The sequence below is a fragment of the Periplaneta americana genome, chromosome 17, assembly GCF_040183065.1.
Source record: "Periplaneta americana isolate PAMFEO1 chromosome 17, P.americana_PAMFEO1_priV1, whole genome shotgun sequence".
Lineage (NCBI taxonomy): Eukaryota > Metazoa > Arthropoda > Insecta > Blattodea > Blattidae > Periplaneta > Periplaneta americana.
Window position 1 is genome coordinate 114265063 of NC_091133.1, and position 22326 is coordinate 114287388.

A 22326-nucleotide genomic window follows, 5' to 3' on the forward strand; every position below is an offset into this window, starting at 1 on the left:
CGACGTCGCACCTTGTTAAAGAGAATCTTAGTGTCTATCCGTATAGGGGCAATTGTTTGGGGGGGGGCGGGGAAAAGGACGATAAATACGTCAGATACAACTAACCTCACAATCAAGTAAACAGCTGCAGGCCTATGTCTTAGATCGATATTCTACAGATATATTTACCCGAATATAAGCCGCACTTACTTTTTGCTAGATTAAGACTGATGAAATATATCTGCGGCTTAAAATCAGGTACTAGTATTTAGTCTCAACATTTAGTCCATTTGATACCGATTTCACTATCATATCAGTATACATTGAGAGATCGGCCTGGATAGCGTAGTCGGCATAGCTCTGGTCTATTTTTATTGGGTTATTTTACGACGCTGTATCAACATCTAGGTTATTTAGCGTCTGAATGAAATGAAGGTGATAATGCCGGTGAAATGAGTCCGGGGTCCAGCACCGAAAGTTACCCAGCATTTGCTCGTATTGGGTTGAGGGAAAACCCCGGAAAAAACCTCAACCAGGTAACTTGCCCCGACCGGGATTCGAACCCGGGCCACCTGGTTTCACTGCCAGACGCGCTGACCGTTACTCCACAGGTGTGGACTGTGCTGGTTTTCTATGCTCGAGGTTGCGAGTTCGATTCCGGCCCAGGTCGGTGGCATTTAAGTGTGTTTAAATGCGACAGCTCTTGTCAGTAGATTTATAGGCATGTAAAATAACTCCTGCGGGACAAAATTCCGGAACACCGCTGATATAACCTCTGCAGAGAGAACGTCGTTAAATAAAGCATAACTTATCTATTATCATTGAGAGGTTAAGTAGAGTGCTGAAATTCCCTTTTTCCTTTTTTCCCCCAAAATTAATCTAAAAATGTAGGTGCGGCTTAAATTCGGGGGCGGCTTATATTCGGGTAAATACGATACTGTAGAATGTAGAACAAAATTTAAAATCGCGAATGTTTAATACATAAACTAATATTAATGAATAACAACGGGCCATCTGTTATACAATGTCCAATATTATCTATTCCAGTCTCATTGATCCGGAGTCGCACGGACGAGGTGCATGCGGATAATAATCAATACTAACGTTACACTACGGGCAAGTGTCATTCACCCTTCTTTCTAGCTTCCTCAGCGTCATATAACGTATTATCATAATCGAATTAAACATGTGTACATTCTCTCAATATGGAAATTAAACACAAAACATTGTGATCACAGGTACTGCACGAGAATTCAAATTAATGGTTCTATTTCTTGTCAAACAATTGAGTACAATGCTGAATTAGCATTTAATGACAGTTCAGTCAACTCGACGAGAATTGAACTCAGACAAATACGCTCTCTTTTTAAGTGTTAATGTCGCAGGTCAAATAACAAACAGACGTAACAAAAGACGTCTGATTGCGTCGCTTTGGAAATCAGCCATATGTTAAATATCGTCATAAAGAGGTTATGTGAAGCCAGGAGAAAAAACTAAGGTAAGCAAGTTCACAAAAGTCTTTAACAAATTATATGAACTAAATTTTAAATATCCTTGCGTGTGCAATTTGAAATTTGTGGCGAATGCGTTGGGCCTGATTTCTCGGGATATTCCCGTTGCCTGTCATATTACCATTTCTCGCAATTAGTACTTCGTTATTACAAGCTAGTCAGCAATAAGACAGCCTCCGATTCTTATAGCACAGATTCTTATAACTGACCTGACCTAACTGACTAAGAGAAAGAAAGGCAGCGAAATTTTAAATTAACTTCACATTTTCAACTCTGTTGAAACTGATTTGTCACTACAGAACTCCCAGCTTTGGGTCCTTAAGTCAGTTTTATTCACTGTAATTTTAAATAGACTATTACACTTTTACTACGCCATACTCCTTTTGAACAATAAAACGGTACGGAACGACGTGTTTCAACCAATCACGGCTGCTTATCCTACAATTTTTATCACCTCCCTAGCATTTGTTTTTATCACCTCTCTAGCATTTGTTCCTTTGTTTGCCAACATTGTACTTTCAATAATTGTACCTTTTAAAATGATTAATGATTATTTCATCGTCCTTAATTAAAACTTTTCTGTGAGTTATCTTGTTTATATTATTTAGGTTATGTAATAGCGTCTGCTGTATGAGATTATGGATGGTCACGTATCAGAGATTGTTTAATTTATATCGATAATTGAAGTGGAATGAAACGGTTTTAATAAAAATGAAACTGAATCAACAAAGCCTTCTTGACTAGTAATCGTCCATAGAGTTTAATGAAGATTGTATAGTTGGCACAACTGGTAACAAGAGAACAGCTCACCATAATACACTACTGCCATCTAGCGGAATATTTCTAACAATGAGATGGTACAATAATACATTTGAAGACAGTTCAGTATTTTTGTAAGTCAATTCATATTTTATTATTGCATTAGAGTACTTTATTTCTTCTAATAGTGTAATAGTAAATTAAATTCTACTCAATTTTGATTTTCTGTAGATAAATATAACGATTTTATGAGACGATTCGATAACAGTTTCATTGAATATTTTATATGGATTTCATAAGACGATTCGATAACTGTTTCATTGAATATTTTTATATAGATTTTATAAGGCGATTCGATAACAGTTTCATTGAATACATTTATATCGATTTTATAAGACGATTCTATAAAAGTTTCAGTGAATATTTTTATAACAATTTTATAAGACGATTCGAAAACAGTTTCACTGAGTATTTTTGTATCGATTTTTATAAAACGATTCGATAACAGTTTCATTGAATATTGTATATCGATTTTATAAGACCATTAGATAACAGTTTCATTGAATATTTTATTTCGATTTTATAAGACGATTCCAATACAGTTTCATTGAATAGTTTTATATCGATTTTATATGACGATTCGATAACCGTTCCATTTAATATTGTATATCGATTTTATAAGACGATTCGAAAACAGTTTCATTGAATATTTTTGTATCGATTTTATATGACGATTCGATAACAGTTTCATTGAATATTGTATATCGATTTTATAAGACCATTAGATAACAGTTTCATTGAATATTTTATTTCGATTTTATAAGACGATTCCAATACAGTTTCATTGAATAGTTTTATATCGATTTTATATGACGATTCGATAACCGTTCCATTTAATATTGTATATCGATTTTATAAGACGATTCGAAAACAGTTTCATTGAATATTTTTGTATCGATTTTATATGACGATTCGATAACAGTTCCATTGAATATTGTATATCGATTTTATAAGACGATTGGATAACAGTTTCATCGAATATTTTATTTAGATTTTATAAGACGATTCCAATACAGTTTCATTGAATAATTTTATATCGATTTTATAAGACGATTCCAATACAGTTTCATTGAATAATTTTATATCGATTTCATATGACGATTCGATAACAGTTTCATTGAATATTTTATTCCGATTTTATAAGACGATTCCAATACAGTTTCATTGAATAATTTTATATCGATTTCATATGACGATTCGATAACAGTTTCATTGAATATTTTATTTCGATTTTATAAGACGATTCCAATACAGTTTCATTGAATAATTTTATATCGATTTCATATGACGATTCGATAACAGTTTCATTGAATATTTTATTTCGATTTTATAAGACGATTCCAATACAGTTTCATTGAATAATTTTATATCGATTTCATATGACGATTCAATAACAGTTTCATTGAATATTTTATTTCGATTTTATAAAACGATTCCAATACAGTTTCATTGAATATTTTATTTCGATTTTATAAGACGATTCCAATACAGTTTCATTGAATAATTTTATATCGATTTCATATGACGATTCGATAACAGTTTCATTGAATATTTTATTTCGATTTTATAAAACGATTCCAATACAGTTTCATTGAATAATTTTATATCGCATTGCTGTAGTGTAGGCCTACCTTAACTAGCTCCTATGACGAAATAGAAGCAAACTAAAAAAAGCTCTGAACAGAAAATATTAAATTAAAGACAATTAAATTCTGCAATAAATGTTATTTGCATAGCAGTATCAGCCTATGGAATGTTAGCTAGGACGTTAACTCGCAGTATAAACAAAGCTGTGACGGCAATCGGAGTGGCTTGTGTTATGTAGTATCTCAGTCAGTCAGTGACCTCGTTGGCGGGCGTTCACCTCCTCTCCGTTCAACAATGCAGCATACCTACAAGGACAAGTTGCACTCATATCTCCGCTGATGTTACACTTTACTTTCGCTAATTGAGTTAGCGGTCTGTTATCGCCCTCAACAGTACAGCACAGTGCAAAAGTGGAGGGGAGAGGTTCACACGTGACCTCAATTCTGGTCAAAGACCTCCAGTACCCCGAAGGCTGTAGGCCAAGAACCAGCATAATGCCGTGCACTTAATAACAATCGTATTAATTATATTGCGAGGAACTCTCGGTCTCAAAACAGCGTGGAAATGGTTTTCATCGAAAGTTTAGAAGAAGCAGATTAGCTCATTAGGAGATTTTACATACAGGAGATCGAATCCTGTTTGAGGAGGCCTATTAATTTTAGTGAAAGTGCCGTCCCCAAAAAGTAACTCAATAAACAAGAACGTTTGATTATAACTTAGAAAAACTAGTAGATAAAAGCTCGTAAAGCCTTTTGAGGGCGATAAACTCGAATGGTAGTAGTCAAATTCTCAGGAATGTTACATACAGTATGTTCCCCTGTTTTCATTCAATACAAATTATCTTTCAATATTGTTAATATTTCGCCTGGTTTAGATGTTTCCCACTTTATGGAGGTACATTGAAAGTTTATTTTTTCACTTCACGCCCGTCAAAGTTCTTAAAATGACGTATTTTTCTTCTTATTATTTCATAACTCATTCAATGCACTCTTTTGTTTCTTGCGATAGCTACAATAGGCCCATCTGGTTCTTTGTATAGTCTTCTAATTTATTTATCTCGTTCATTACGAATTCTGCAGTTTCTGTCCCCTTGAACTCGATGGAGAAAATTTCTCATTATCGTATTTTCAAACACAATGAGTATATTTCCTCTTCTTAAATGAGAGTCTACGTTTCTACGACGTGAAACTGGTTGAATTATTTAATTGTGGCAACTTATTTTGGTGGCTGATATGTTTTCTGTTATTGCAAATTGAAAATTCTCTCGATAACACGTCTTAGTTGAAACGTGAGTTCTAATATAAAACTACAACTCTAAAAAGTGGAGAAAATATTTTTAAGAAACATTACTGCAAAAGAAAAGAAATCAGACTACTAATCTTATATCTAATTAGAGCCCCAAATAAAGACATGCTTCAACTCAGTACAACATTAAGGGGAGAGGATGGTATTTTTTGGTGAAAAAATGAGTAAATTAAAAAAAATATATTTAAATACTCTGTGATGTGTGTGGAATGCATTGCATAACATTTTGTGGGTATTTGTGCCCTCATCGGATGTTGAGACGTCATTTTTAAACTTCCTGCGCTATGGATTTTTAAATCACACGTCCGCTTTTATCGGTTTCCAGTAACTTCATTTTTTTTTTTGCTACATTGTCAGACAAAAATGGATATAAATTCTGAACTATTAAAGATACATGCATGAAATTTAGAACACACATTCTTTAGACTATTAGAAACTTTTCTCTGTAATAGAATTTTGTTAATTGATTTCATTTTAAAAATACGTCCGTTTGTTTGCAAGAAAGGAAATCAAAAAAATTGTTATTAAATTTTAATTGTTTATTTTACAAACGTAGGGACTAATATCAAAATTCTGTTACAGACAGTTTGTAGAACATGCTTTTGTAAATACATTGCAAAAAACTGTTCGAATCTATCTTTAAAAACTGTTTAGATATATCGGTTTTAGTACAATCCTGCATTGGGTATATTTTTTTTTTCAAATTTGGAGCCCCAAATAATTTTTTTTTTCAAAATATTTTTATTTGGTTGAAATGCCACAGCTAAGAGTTCTCTACATACAAAAAATTAATATTTTACACCAAATAGGAAAAAAAGTTAAAAAAAATACCATCCTCTCCCTTTAATTAAAGAATCCAGTTTCAGGCCTAATAAAAAATCCACATACGAATATTTGGAAACAATTATGCCGCTCACTAAATATTAGAAGACACAAGAAGATTAAGTCTTGAAATGAAGCTGGAAGTTGTTGGTTGAACTTGTTAATGTTCTTTTTTATAATGTGTTTATTTTACGACGCCTTATCAACAGTGATGGTTATCTAGTGTCTCAGTGACAATGCCAATGAAATGAGTTCAGGATCGAGGACAGAAAAGTTACCCAGCATTTGTTCTAAATGGGTTGAGAGATAACCTCGGAAAAACTCTCAACCAGGTAATTTATCCAAATCAGGATTTGAATTCGAGCCCGCTCGTTTCACGATCAGATATGCTAACAGAGCGGTGGACTTGTTAATATTATTACTCACATTAGGCTCTATATATTTTTCTATTTAACGTGCATTCTACAACGCCTCATTCGGACGCGATGAATTAAAGATATGTAGGTATAATGGACCAATGAAAGAAAGAGAAGACAACGCTCGGAAGCGCTTAGGTCTATAGAAAGATCAGTTCCACAACCTCTTTGTCTACCACAAATTTCGTAAAATCTGGGAGGCATAGACTGCCACGAGAAGATACCTCAACGGTTAAGGTAGGACTGGTTAGTTGCAAAATACATTCGTGGGTTCTTACATTTTTGTCATGCTTTCTTTTCATTCACTTAATTTCTACATAGATTCGCGACGATAATCGTTGAAGACGCAAATCTTTTTATGGTAATTATAATGCACAGAAGAGAGAGAACTGGAAGACGATAGATATCTCCTTCAATGACCTATGGTAGCCTACAAGAGAGGGAAAAAAGTTCATAGTCTTAGCCTTGAAAGCAAATTGTCATCTTGTGAGATGAGTAATGGAAAGACAGGCAACATATTAGAATGGTATGGCTTCGAATTCGAAATTAGGGAACAACTTCCTTGATGATGATGATGAAATGTACTCAGACTTACACTGAATAAGTTTGAGAGATATTTTCCTGTGAGTAAATAGTCGGAATTTGATGCCTAACCTTATTTCTTTGTACTGTCGAGTTCTACTTCCTTCATTGTCTATGCAATTTTATGGTTTTTTTTTTGTTGGATATCTTGTTCAATAATCTCAGTGGATACGAAATAAATTAACCTCGAAGTCGTCCTAGGTTCTCGGGAATGTACCAAGCTCCCCTATTGTCAAAGAAGGCATTATTGCGATGAGTTTGTAAGGGCGATAAAAGCCTTAGTATAGATTTCTTGGGGAGAGTAATAAATTTGCTCCTTCATATCGTAAATTCATGAAATTCAAGGTACTTATTCCTTATTTGGTAGGTCTCTAAGCAAAAGTTATCGGTCTCTTCTCCAAGACACTGAATAAACAATGTAGATGAAAGAGTTGCCACGTAAAATAATATTCAACCAATCAAACTTCAGATTCCACTAGCTAAAATTGTGTTCTGACGTTGGCAATTGAAAAATCATATTTAATTAATTGTGTTCTTGAAGGAGATGGACGGCAGGAGAAACATTATCTTTTCTTTTTTTTATTAATTTCTGCATACCCAGTTTCATACATATATATTATTCCAACAATGTCAGTATACGATATTAAAAATATATATGTTGTGTTTTTTTCTGGGTATGACAGAGGGATTCAACTTTTCTATAAGAAACTTATGTATAGAAACAATGCAGAAATAAATCAGTGAACCATGTTTAGAAATCAGCAGAATTTGACAATTTGTAAAATAAGAGAACATAAGTTTTTGATTTAGTGACCATAAAAAATGATGTTCTCTTGTTTTGTAAATTGTCAAAGCCATATAATTTCTAAACATGGCCCACTGAAAATTTGACAATTTGTAAAAGAAGAGAACATCAGGCTTTGACCATAAATGTTGTTCTTTTGTTTTAAAAATTACCAAAGCCTTTTAATTTCTAAACATAGCCAAATGATTAAGTTATTTCTTCTTTGTTTTTATACATACATTAAGTATCTTACGGAAATATTAAATCTCTATGTGCTATATACCCAGAAAAACACATGGTATATGTTTTAGCCACTTGAAGAATACGTTTAATGACTCAACAATATGCGTATTACTGCTTTAACCTTCTATACAGTATATCGAACATTGTGACTCACACAGAATTCCCCCCAATATCGGTTTTATGACGAATAGGCGTCGGTAACTGGGTTGTAGGCCAACGTTCCAATGTTGCTGCTAAAAAATTTACCGGTTAGTGACGTCACGAAATTTCCAAAGCGTCCTACCTCGTGATATTGGTCCGATCGTGACTTGTGACAAGGGCATTGGCCAAGAACTGAAGATGTTATGATGAGTGGGCAGAAAATTAAAGAGAGTGGCCAATCTTGCGGCCATCATGTCTGACGGTCAATTAGAAGCATTATAGTAACTCGAAGAGATCTTGAACGAAGATAAACGATCATGAAGCACAATCTTCTATAATCACGAGTACCTAATCACTGGAACTTATTAATTTATACGTCACTTCGTAAGTTACATGACCACAATTTCGGGAATGAATCAGGAAGTGAGGAATGAAGGTATGACGTCGATCCTGTACCTTTTAAATAAATTAATCATAACGTTACGTGTAGAGAAGGACGGGGGGGTGTCCCCGTGCCTATGAACTGAATCGCTTGTAATACTATGTAACGGTGCATTCAGGAACTGCTGGTGGATATTATTCTTCTTCTTAGAGACGCAAGTCATCCCAGAGTCGTCACTGCTTACTTGATGTGCATACAGCATATTTACCGCCTCCGTGATTCTACAACAACGACCTGCCCTGAGTGACGTCACAGCAGAGTCGTAAAACCCCGGCCAAGTGCAGGCGCAACTGTTCCTGGTTGTGACTGGCATACGGCAAAAACCCTTGAACTCACACTGCAGGCGGTGTAGGTCACTTTGTGAGACAAACGCTACCATGAGAATGACATAGACTTTTGGATTACGTACCTTGTGTATCTGAGGATAATCAACACTTATTACATCAATTCATGACTGTCTAAAATCTAAAATGAAAATATAAATTAAGAAATCAAAATATCTGGTTGTATCAAAAGAACCTCGACGATGGAAACTCGAAATTCAAAGAAAAATTTATAGATCAGACCATGAGCTTTAGTCTACTACATAACAAGCAATGGGATCCTACAATCAGAGAAAAAAACACTAAGAATTGCTGGATCAATGGAAGACGTAATCTGGAAAAGTAATATCTAAGAACAGACACCAAAGTAAGAATTTATAAAACTGGGCCTATATGTGGAAACTGGAAATTTATTGTAAAGTGGGGTAAACTTGGACATAACAAAAATAATAATAAACCACGATATTAGCTCTATTTGTACTTAAAATATCACAAAAAAACTCAAGAAAAGGAGAAAAAAATAATGAACTTTCAAAATATATTCACTGCATCTGTATCAAAGTTAAAAATCTTTTTTATGGTCAATTTTACCCCAGTTTACTGTAAGGAAAATAGCTCATTTCGGAGGAAATATGGAGGAGGTATTGATCCTATATACCCCTAGACCTATATGATCTTATCACCATTAATTCGAGAAAAATTCGTTCCGGCACCGGGAACTGAACGCTCTTTCCAACTGAGCTATGCCGGGACACGATACACGGTGCCGGAACTAATTTTTCTCGAATTAATAGTGATTATACACATTGACTACTTCATAGTAGTCGTGATAATATTCAATGAGGATGGCGAGACCTCATATAATTAATAGGTATGTGATGTACTATATGATCTTCCCTAAAAAATGCTGCTCCTCCAAGAAAAGTTGAAATGAGGCCCCTGGGCTACGTAATTATTGCAATGAAAGAAAAAAGTCATCTTTAAATGTACTTCGTCAGGTAGAGCTGCAGACAATCTTCGGGCCTTGCCACAGCCTGGACGATGAAAGGAAATTTGCCACATTTTAGACACTCAATACGTCGTATTTCGGCGAATATTTGGAGATTTTGATTTTTATAAAGATTGAAACTGAACATTTTCAGAAACGAAAACATACCTTGTTTCAAACTTGGCAATGTTCATTCTCAAAAGTGTGAATTTTTGAGTAAATTAGTTTTCATATTTCTTAAAAAAATAATATTTTTTTTTAAGTAAAAGGTATTTTCATATCTCATTTGGATATTTGCCTGATCTATTTTATTTAATGAGAATCAACAAAATTCCTCTATTATTTCCCGCAAAAATTGCTGTACCAGACAGGCAGGCGGAAAAAGATAGGCGGGTTCCACTCAAGAAACCACTTCAGAGCATCGGAAATACGAAGTCATATGCTTCGCAAACGATAATTTAATGCCCCGTACGAATATTTTCCATTCGCTCCGGCGTGTTCGCCATGACGACTCACGAGTTGGATGACCTGCTAGGCTTCCCATATGCATGTTAATACGAATTCTGAGTGACGCACTGTCTTACCACCTGAGCGGTAAGCCCCACGTGCTGGGAATTAAACTGTGTCACTGTAGGCTTGATGCGTTTCCAACACTTTAGGCAATAAGATGAAACGTTTGGCCTTCTATCACTTTCGTTTCATATAACACTGAGACTAGGATCAACCATGATAATTGAGGGGAATTAATTAGAGTGTTCTGAGGTTCGAACTCTCAAAATTAGCTATAACTAAGAATAATTATTTTTCTTAAAAAACATCAAATTCTTCATAATTAAATCATATAATTTATTTTATAGTTTACTTTTTAAAATCAATAAAACTTGAAATTAGCCTACTTACAGACTGAGCGAAGAGAATACGTAGACTATAATTTATTTTAAAGAATAATACTTTTGATTATACTACCCGGGAGATTATTAAATTACAGGCCCCTTGGATACAGAGATCGTGGACGCCCGAAGAAGCGATGGAGAGATCAGCTTTTCACCTGAGACGGAACAGGCCAAATAGCCTAAACCCTGATAGCTATTGATGATGATGACTTTTGATTATGGTTTTCATTGAAGATGTCAGCCGAAACAGAATATATATTTAGCTTAAATGAGAATAGAGTAGTAGTAGTAGTAGTAGTGGTGGTGGTGGTGGTAGTAGTAGTAGTAGTAGTGGTGGTGGTGGTGGTGGTAGTAGTAGTAGTAGTAGTGGTAGTCGTGGTGGTGGTAGTAGTAGTAGTAGTAGTAGTAGTGGTGGTAGTGGTGGTGGTGGTGGTAGTAGTAGTAGTAGTAGTAGTGGTGGTAGTGGTGGTGGTGGTGGTAGTAGTAGTAGTAGTGGTGGTAGTGGTAGTAGTAGTGGTGGTGGTAGTAGTAGTAGTAGTAGTAGTAGCAGTAGTGGTGGTGGTGGTGGTAGTAGTAGTAGTAGTGGTAGTCGTGGTGGTGGTAGTAGTAGTAGTAGTAGTAGTAGTGGTGGTAGTGGTGGTGGTGGTGGTGGTAGTAGTAGTAGTAGTAGTAGTAGTAGTGGTGGTAGTGGTGGTGGTGGTGGTAGTAGTAGTAGTAGTGGTGGTAGTGGTGGTGGTGGTAGTAGTAGTATTAGTAGTAGTAGTGGTGGTGGTGGTGGTGGTAGTAGTAGTAGTAGTAGTAGTAGTAGTAATAATAGTAGTAGTAGTGGTGGTCGAGATGGTGGTGGTGGTGGTGGTGGTAGTACTAGTAGTACTAGTATTATTAGTAGTAATAATAATAATAATGAGATAAGTTCTATAGCCGGTATCACATTGTGTATTTCTTACCAATTTCTAGCATTTAAGTTGAAAATCTTTTAAATTCAGATAACCTTTACTAACACTGTTTGCGTCAGAATTTTATGAAGTTACAGAAAACAACTATAGTTATATAATAATAGTAAAATTTATATGACAGATTCTGTAGGAGAAATTACATCAATATTGCAAATTTCTTACCAAGCAATTCGACTAAAATGGAACCGGCGCTTTTAAAATCAGAGAAAATTACTAACAATGTTTGCTTCAGAATAATATAAAGATGCAGAAGGGCAACAATTGCAGTGATATAATAATAATAATAATAATAATAATAATAATAATAATAATAATAATAATAATAATGTTTTGTAGCCGGTATTAAATCATCATTGTGTATTTCTTACCAAATTGTGGTAAAAAAAAATTCAATTGACAGCCTCTTTTCAAATCAGGAAAACTATACTAAAAATGTTTGCTTCAGAATATTATAAAAATGCAGAAAAGCAATAATTGCAATGACAGTATATATCCTATTTAAAACATTTCCTTAAAAATAAAAGTGGATTCAATAAACACTAAGCTTTAGAGTTACATTTATTTATCTGTAATAATTGATAATTGAAATTCTCTATAGAAATCAGAGTTACAATGGTAAAAAGTAATCAATTTAAAGGGTTGCACAAACATAAAACGCGCTAAAAGATCCTATATTACTAATATTACAATCGATGGCAGCGCACCGTTTCAATTGTAACGTAGAGACATGCAGCGACATCTAACATCTGTACCGCGAACTATAGCATTGTACGCGAATCGACCACTAGATGCCACTAGTCTCCAATTCGCGCTGGTCGTTGACAGGGATTATTCACCTCTTGCTACCAGCCATTGTCACGGTTATGCACGTGATGAAGTGCGGCCGATCCCGAGAGAAACACAATAACCGTAAAAATGAATTTGATATAGTTCGTGTCAAGACATGAAGTTTAGCATGCAGTTATGGGCGAAAATGTGATCTGTTAGATTAAACAGCACACGAGAGAGAAAACATTTATTCATTAATGTTATTTACTAACCTGCAAAGTACATTCCTTGGGATCTCCGCCTGTAATCTGCATCCCACGACGATACGCACTCAAATGTTTCACTGGTTTGTTGAAGCATTTTAAAATACGCTCAAAAATGTTCACAAAAATATAACAGTACAAATGTCCTGTTTCTTTTAAATTTTTACCGCCATTTCTATCAGAAAAATAACTCGTATTTGTGTATTTAGTTGAATAATGACAATTGTACCGGTAAATTTATCAATATTTCACTCAGGTTGCTGATATTTGGTCCCTCCGGTCGCAAATATTGGAGTCGATAGTTAGTAAACCGACGATTGTCCAGTGACTGATTGTATGTAACCGACGAGGGTTGGTTCAGGAGTTGCAGCGCCTCGCAACTGCGCAGGACGCAACCCTCCTTCCTCTCACTCTTAGCCCCTGGTGGCGCGTTGTCCGCAGCACGTGTTCACGTGGACTTGCCATGCGATAGTTCCTGACCTGCTCTCTCTCGCCAAGACCACAGAGATTTAATAATGCTCACCCTGAATTGTTGCTTTCACCCTCAACATCTGGCCACGCGTCCCAGAGATCAAATGGATGTAATCACGTTTCATATTATGCATAAAGATCATTCATCTAAATTTTCCAATTTGTGCAGATTACACTGAACCGTCAATTGTTTCATTTGTTATTTGTTATTTTCTTAGTAAATAAAACATTGGCTTATGGGTAACTAAATAAATTATATTAAAATGTGTCACTTTCTACAACATCTACCTATATATATATAATTAGAACTGGAAATTACGGGACAACGGCTGAACGGATTTTAATAAATGACCCCTTATTTTGAAGCTTGGAACCCAAAGTTTTTCACAAAAATAGTAGTTTTCAGTGAAATTTCAGTTTTCCTACATAATTTTCCTATTTTCCAAAATCCATCTTTCGTCAGTTTTGAGAACTACTTGCATTTCAAAATAAAACAAAACACACACTACAATAAACAATAGGCTATTACACGAAGGCTATGACTTGCAGGATTGCTGACATATTTAGAGTTCAAATTTAATTGGTTATTAAAGCTTCAAGCCTTAGGCCTATTAAAAATAATTTACAGGTCTGATTCTGCGGTGTGTAATTTTCTGAGTACAGCTGTGTATTGAATATTAAAATCTACAAAACTTGAGGTAGTTTGATGACATTATTACCATTAGAAATTTATTATTATTATTATTATTATTATTATTATTATTATTATTATTATTATAGTTAATGCCATGATGTTAATATATAAACTACAAATCTTGCGTAAGATAATAATATTGTTATTAAAAATCAAATCTTTTTATAGTTATCAATAAAGTTGGGTTGTGTCTTTTTTATATATATTTAATGGCGGTGTGGTGCAGAGCGCAAAAATTACAGTTCCTAAGGAAAGACGATATTACTTACGGTACTGATAAAATAAGAGGCCTAGAAAATTTTGTAGTTTCCCGATCATTTCAGCAAGATCTCTTAGCAGAATAAAATGATTTTACCCTCTACATATCAAGCTCTACATGCAGCAACTATACCAAGATGCTATGTCTATTGTTCGAAAGCATAGCAAACCTGACTTTTTTAACTTTCGCCTACAATCCACAATGACCTGAAATAGCTATTGCTTTACTCCCACATGAAAAACCCACTGAGCGTCCTGACATTGTTACTTGCGTTTTTGCGTTGAAATTCAAAACCTGAAGGTGGATAGGTTCAAGAAAAAGTATTTGACATTAAAAAAACCATTCAGAGGGAGTATGTTTCATTATTATGGAAGCAAATAACTTTCAAAATCTCTGGTATTTTTCATTGAAAATAAATCTGAAAAATTGTTATTTGAACGTCTAACGAACTTAGTTTGCAGCATTTGCTGCACAAGCCACTAGTAGAATAGAACGTTTTATTTTCGCTGGCAGAGTTAAGGACATAAGGCCTTCTCTTCCACTCAACCAGCCTTAATCAATACAGTACATATTTAAATTACGAATATTTACACTACGCTTAAAAGATTCTCCAGCAATATTCTTCAGTTAAGTTTTAACGACTAGTACATGTTTATTTAAATTTAGATAAACCTATAAGATAAAGTAATAACTTAATTTATGAGCTAATTTAATTCAATCACTTATAATTAAGTTGAGATAGCTAGTGAAATGATGAGAATTAATTTAATATAAGTTTACTAGAACTGTGTTATAGGGAGAAAAAACATAAATCTAAAATATATTTATATAATGAGAATATTAATGTAATGAAATTTTGCCATTAGAGGTTTTGTATTCTAGTTAGAGAATTAATGATAATAATAAGAATGGACAGATGTTAGTTTCATTATAAGTACCTAACAAATATTAATCAGTAATTAATCTGTTAAGAAGTATTTATGTAATTTTGACCTAAATGAAGTTATTGTCCAACAACCCCTTACATCACTCGGAAGCGAGTTCCAATTTCTAGCAACTGAAACTGTATGAGATGAAGAATATAAAGATGACTTGTGGTAGGATATAATGAGTAAATTGGTATGATGAGACCTGGTGCTTAGCTGATAATTTGCGGATAAATTTTGAAAACGAGAAGCCAAATAGATTGGGATAGCGGTGCGCAGAATTTGAAATAAGAGAATAAGAGAATGCAGGGCTCGTCGGTCACTTGGCCTTAGCCAAGATAGATTTTGAAAAGACGGGGAAACATGATCATATTTATGAATATTGCAAATTATAACGGACGCACGCATTATGCACACGTTGTAGCCTGCTGCTCAAATTTGAATTTAGGTTACTTAATATAATATCGCATTAGTCGAAGTGTGGCATCACGAGTGTTTGTACAAGGATTAATTTTAATTTATCAGGAAGAAAGTCAGACTGTGTGGAAATGATATAACTGTGAAGACTGGAGAAGACAATAGAATACATTTAGATAAATAAATAAATAAATAAGTAAATAAATAAGTAAGTACATAAGTAAATAAATAAATAAGTAAATAAATAAATAAGTAAGTAAATAAATAAAGTAAGGAAGTAAGTAAATAAATAAGCAAGTAAATAAATAAATAAGTAAATAAATAAATAAATAGATAAATAAATAAATAAATACGTAAGTAAATGAAAAAGTAAATAAATAAGTAAGTAAGTAAATGAATCAATAAATAAGTAAATAAATAAATAAATAAGTAAATAAATAAATAAGTAAATAAACAAATAAATACATAAGTAAGTAAATAAATAAATAAGTAAATAAATAAGTAAGTAAATAAATAAATAAGTAAATAAATAAATAAAGAAGTAAATAAATAAGTAAGTAAATAAATAAATAAGTAAGTAAATAAATAAATAAAACATTTCAATGATTGCGTTTGACATGTAGACCTACTGAAAGTTGGTGAGTAAAGATGATAACTTGTAATGAATATTAAGTAAATATGTGTTCCACTTACTACTTGTTGAAACAGAATTTTATTCTCATGGTTGCAGTTCACTTACCTGTAAGTCAAACAAAAAAATCATTAGCGTACTCAAAATATTATAACATGCATATATTAAATATAAAATATAAAACAATATCACAGTGAATTTATTGTCTGGCCTGTTTTCGTTACCTAATCTTTTTCTTACAGTAAGTTCTGGCTTTACCATCGTGCTTACTACGTCACAACAGTTTCGCCGCGTGATTGCCTAGTGTTGGACTGAAATTGCCTGAGAGTGAACAAAGGCTAAATTCAACACGGCAAAATGCAAAGAAGCTGTTCTGGAATTCACAATCTACAGACAACGCCTGAACACACTGATTAGACTTCCCTGCACAGCAAAGACGTCAGAGATGTTGCCGCCTGAGAGCGGCGAACATAATAAGCAAGAAAAAACTAAAAACTTCTAAAAATAAATAAAGACACTAAAATTCAACAAATTAAAAACTAACGTTTTCTACAGCAACTACATTACACAATTTTAATTACGAGGTGTACTTACAGCTTTTAGAGAACCCGGAGGTTCATTGCCACCCTCACATAAGCCCACCACCGATCCCTATCCTGAGCAAGATTAATCCAGTCTCTACCATCAAATCCCATCTCCCTCAAATCCATTTTAACATTATCCTCCCATCTACATCTCGGCCTCCCCAAAGGAATTTTTCCCTCCGGCCTCCCAACTAACACTCTATATGCACTTCTGGATTCGCCCAAAATGTTACTATAATAAATCGCTTCAACTACGTTTCGGTGTCTAGTGCGTGGTGCAGATAATCCATTCCATCCACTAAAGGCATTGGAGTGACGTTCTACGAGGGGTTAAAGGAATAATAATAATAATAATAATAATAATAATAATAATACTTACAAATGGCTTTTAAGGAACCCGAAGGTTCATTGCCGCCCTCACATAAGCCCGCCATCGGTCCCTATCCTGTGCAAGATTAATCCAGTCTCTATCATCATATCCCACCTCCCTCAAATCCATTTTAATATTATCCTCCCATCTACGTCTCGGCCTCCCCAAAGGTCTTTTTCCCTCCGGTCTCCCAACTAACACTCTATATGCATTTCTGGATTCGCCCATACGTGCTACATGCCCTGCCCATCTCAAACGTCTGGATTTAATGTTCCTAATTATGTCAGGTGAAGAATACAATGCGTGCAATTCTGCGTTGTGTAACTTTCTCCATTCTTCTGTAACTTCATCCCGCTTAGCCCCAAATATTTTCCTAAGCACCTTATTCTCAAACACCCTTAACCTAATTTCCTCTCTCAGAGTGAGAGTCCAAGTTTCACAACAATACAGAACAAACCGGTAATATAACTGTTTTATAAATTCTTATTTTCAGATTTTTTGACAGCAGACTAGATGATAAAAGCTTCTCAACCGAATAATAACACGCATTTCCCGTGTCATTTATAATAATAATAATAGTAATAATAATAATAATAATAATAATAATAATAATAATAATTAGAAGAAGAATTAATAATAATAATGGTGATAATAATGATGATGACGATGATAATAATAATAATAATAATAATAATAACAAAAAGAAGAAGTTTGAAAACTGTTAAGGCATTTTTAAGTTAACAATGTAAGTACAGCTTGACCTCTGATTAAAATTCTATAGATCTATTAATATCAGGCAATAGGCCTACATCTCACTTGACGATATGCGTCAGAGAAAGAACAATTTTGTTTCTATACATGTTTGATTACTGTAATACGTTACTAGTCAGCGATGTATGCAATGAAGGGGAAAAGGAACTGGTCGCCCTACCCCATTATCTCCTGGCTTATTTGCCTCATGAGTGATGGCTTATTGGAGTCACTTATGAGGTTCAAACTTGTCTTTGGACAGTTTAATAAACAACAAGCATACAACTTATAGTTATTTTGTAGGGATATCAGTCCCCACCGCCCTATCTTTATCCAAATTAGCTATTAATTTGTCATTCTTCATTATTGTGAATATTTACTTCTATGAGACCTTCATACCTTAAAGAGCCTTAATTTCTATAATTCTACGTCTTACGAGATTTGACATATTTAAACTGTCATGATATTCATTCACTGATTCACTGATTCATTCATTGATTGATTCATTGATTGATTGATTGATTCATTCATTTATTTTATTCCATAGATCTTACATGAACAATGAAGCTTTAAGATGTGGAACAAGTCAAAATTTTACAATATTACAATTACATTTTTTACAAATTTTTATAGCTTTACAATTTAGTAATTTTCTACAATTTTTACAATTTTGTGCAATTTTTTACAATATTTTGGTGAGATGTAGTGAGAAGAGGTGAGGTCCGAGGATTCGCCAAAATATTACCCGGCATTTGCCTTTTGGTTGGGGAAAACCTCGGAAAAATCCAACAAGGTAATCAAATCAAAGGGGGGTAATCAAATCAAAGGAGTTGATGCCAAGGACTCGCCATAGACTCGCCATAGACCATCTGGCTTCAGTCCCACGGCTGTGGAAAACCTCGGAAGAAACCAAAGACCAAAGGGGGATCCAACCCAAGCCCGAACGCAGCTCCGGATCAGCAACGTACAACGTCATGTTATCACCTAATAGGGATTCGAACCTAGTACTGCAGTTTGAACATAACATTAAAGCCACGTCTTAGTCATTGGGTGAACCGTGGTTTGTGAAAATATTGGAGGAGAAAAATTTTCTATTAAAAATAGAGGCTGAAGACAAAATGCAAATAATGGACGATTTCAGTATTGTTATTCCTGCTTGTATAACATTCATTTACTTAATCACTTAGTACTAGAATAGCTTTGGGCAAGTAAGCGAAAGGAATTTTTCTGCAATCTAGAATATTTAAAAGCAAGAAATACATCTGAAAAAATATATATAGTCAGTAGTCTATTCAAATGTAAACTAATTCTCCTAATTTGTCATATTCATTGTATTCTGTTATATCTGTATGAAAGTCGCCAGTTCGAACCTCGCTGTGATGGATATTTGGACAGAGAGTATAAGACCACGTGACGTCTCATCCGTAGTAAGCACGTGCTCTGCGTCGTCCACCTGACCCTTGAAATACGCAAACACTGGCCTTTAGAGCGCCCAATATATATCCTACACAGGGATTGTAATTACTTGACTTCGAAGGATAATAGCAAGAGTAAGGCAAGAGTCGGAGAGCATTGTGTGGGAAAGGAGATTTGTGCGTCATCAGATCCGCCAAAGCAGCAAGGCAGGACGGAATTAAACTTTTGTATACGCTCAGGGGATCTTGAGCGTAGTCTCCACTCAGAAACACGAGCTGGAGCTTTACAGGCTTAGGTAAAACATTACATGATGGACAAGCAGTATTTTACTTAACGACGCTAGGTTTCGGAGTCTAAATTAATTAATAATTACATCTATCCTAAATCCTAAAAGCCAAATTGGCTAGTCTCTTATATTGAGACAACTCATCCTGCCTAAGGTATTTCCGTGGTTTTCCTAAGGCGTTAAGACAAATGTCGGGATGAGCCCTAAGAGAAATGGGCCACGGACCTATATGCCCTTCCCCATAAGTTCCCCTTTTTTCTAACAAACAACTTAATGTCCTAGTTCAGAGTCTATAATACATTTGCAATGCGAAAGGACAGGGAACCTTTCAATGTGCAGATTCAGAATTCACGGCGTCTCTCCTGGCGGTCTTCACCTGCCTTGTCATCGAACAACAGACGACAGAGTCTTCTCTACTCCTCCTGCACTGCGAAGTGACACAGTTCATTTCAATGTGCAGACCTTCACCAGCCATCGCCTCCTCATCCCGTCCCGTGATCATTTTGATCACATTTCCGTCCCCCTCGCGTATGTGGTACTTAAGAGGTTACGTCCTTTTTTCGGCTTTCCCCTTCAACATTTTCTAGAAATCCTTCATTGGAGGATTTCTAGAAAATGTTGAAGGGGAAAGCGTAAACCGGAGTGAGACTAGTGGCCAACAGGCTTGGAGCTCACATATTTAGTTTGTTACAGCCCCCAGACCTTTGCAAGGACGCGTTTTGCGTACCTTTTAAATTTGTCCTCCAAATTCTCCTCTCTTTTTCCGGTTTTTTTTTCGGAGTCTTGTGAACCTGGTCTAAAATTCCTCCCAATACTCAACACGTCCATCCAGTCCACTCTGTTGTAGTCTAATCCTAGCTTTCAGATGTGATAGAGGGCACATAAAGAATCACTTTTGGGAATAAACTAGTGTACAGAAATGCTTCCATATCCAGATATAAAATAAACCAGTAGGGCCTACCTATTTCAAAGAATGTCAACGTGACAAGTAGACTAACTTAATGTTGGTGATAATAATAATAATAATAATAATAATAATAATAATAATGATAATAATAATAATAATAATAATAATAATAATAATAATAATAATAATAAAAATACAATATTTTGTATTTCACCTTCATTACCTGTACGCTGCAATTATGTTTTAAGCTCTGTTTTATTTCCTGCTATCCTTGAATATTTTCTATGGGATCTCGAGCCCCTTGTAGGTTTTCACCTTCTTCGCTTAACCTCCATGACATACATATAAGCAGTGTATCAATAAAAATCACGTGTATTAGCTAAATGTATTGTCTGGGGGCCGTTACTGACACGAGACTTCGGTCTTAACTTGAAGCCATATTACTAGCGTCGGAGCGTTGACACATTAAACTTGGAGTCCGTGACTTCCCGCCTTGTCGACTCTTCTTCACGGGTGTTTTGTGTAAAATGGAAAAGTTAGGTTGTATCTAATTTTGTGATGCGGCAAAACCTTCGTAGCTCTTTACTACTATGCTTTACAGTACCAATCTAGCTGTGGATATCTTCTCACTAATGTAAGGTTTTGAAATATCAGAATAACACAGGATATTATTGATATATTATTCATTTAAAATGACTCATTTCAAGTGATACCGTCGGTATTTTACGGTTTGATGCAATCTTACTCGGAAATTGTACATGACTTTGTTTAATTTTATTGTTTTTCAGGTATTCACGTTACCATGGAAACTATTAAAGTTGATTTGTTTTTGTTCTACATATGTCACAAAATAACTTCTGTTAGATGTATGCATAAATTTTTTAATAATTGAATTTTTAATAATTTAATAATTTAATAATTGAAGCTTATGGTCTCTAAAACATCTTAAATAACCTATTAATAAACGATGGTATTTACAAATAAGGAAATGTTCAACAAGAAATTTCAAGTATTAGGTCTACTTACAGTCTCTGAAAGTTCGTAAAATATGTATCACGATTCCCGTGACTTACGACACACGAATTCAGTCACGCGTGTGATGGATTTTCCAACCACATCCCAAACTTTCACATGCAACGAGAAGATCCCATTGCTCACACAAAATAGATAACCAAAGTCATTCTTCTTTGATGAAACAATGGGAAAGGAACAGTTGAATATCTCGATGACGTAAATGTAACTATGGCAATAGGTGTTACAATGAAGGCGGCGACGACGTCCTGGTGCTTATGACGGGAAGACGAAGCACATAAAAGGAGTAGACTTCACCCTCACGGGTACAGCAGCACTTGCTCACGTGTTGCGGGTAGCCTAACCATCATCCCATATAGTACTCTCGGCTCCACAAGTAAAGAACCCTGGCCTCACACCACTTCTGCACAGATGACAGTGATTGACAGGCCAGTTAGGGGAAGCTGTTGCCACGTTTGCTCTTGGCTGGACTCTTTAAATGTATTTTCTTTTGCAACTGGTTGGATTCTTTCAAAAATGGAAAATTCACAACACAGCATTCTCGGCGGTCTCCTGGCGGTATCTTTGTCCACAGTTTCACTAATTGGGGGAGCGTGTCAGTCAGATTTATGGCTTCCTGAACCCAACCCTGCAACGAAGGTTCTTTACTTGTGAAACCAAGAGTAACCAACAATCCGCTTACGAGAGCTCGCGCAGAGACACGAGACTGCTGACGTCACTACAGACGCAAACCCCTGCCTACCTTCTAGATTCCTCATTAT

General features: G+C 34.9%; 1 protein-coding gene across 3 annotated transcripts in view; it reads right to left on the minus strand.

Moving 5' to 3' along the window:
* LOC138692632 (ecdysone-inducible protein E75-like) overlaps positions 1-22326 on the minus strand; it is a 465297-nt gene that overhangs the window by 151194 nt on the left and 291777 nt on the right. The window contains exon 1 of one of the 3 annotated variants that reach the window (XM_069815698.1): positions 12832-12941. The exons of the other annotated variants lie outside the window; for them this stretch is intronic. Within the exon in view, the coding sequence (XP_069671799.1) occupies positions 12832-12919 (88 nt within the window). The 5' untranslated portion in view covers positions 12920-12941. Of the gene's footprint in view, positions 1-12831; positions 12942-22326 lie in introns of those variants that run through there. 3 annotated transcript variants of the gene reach the window in all.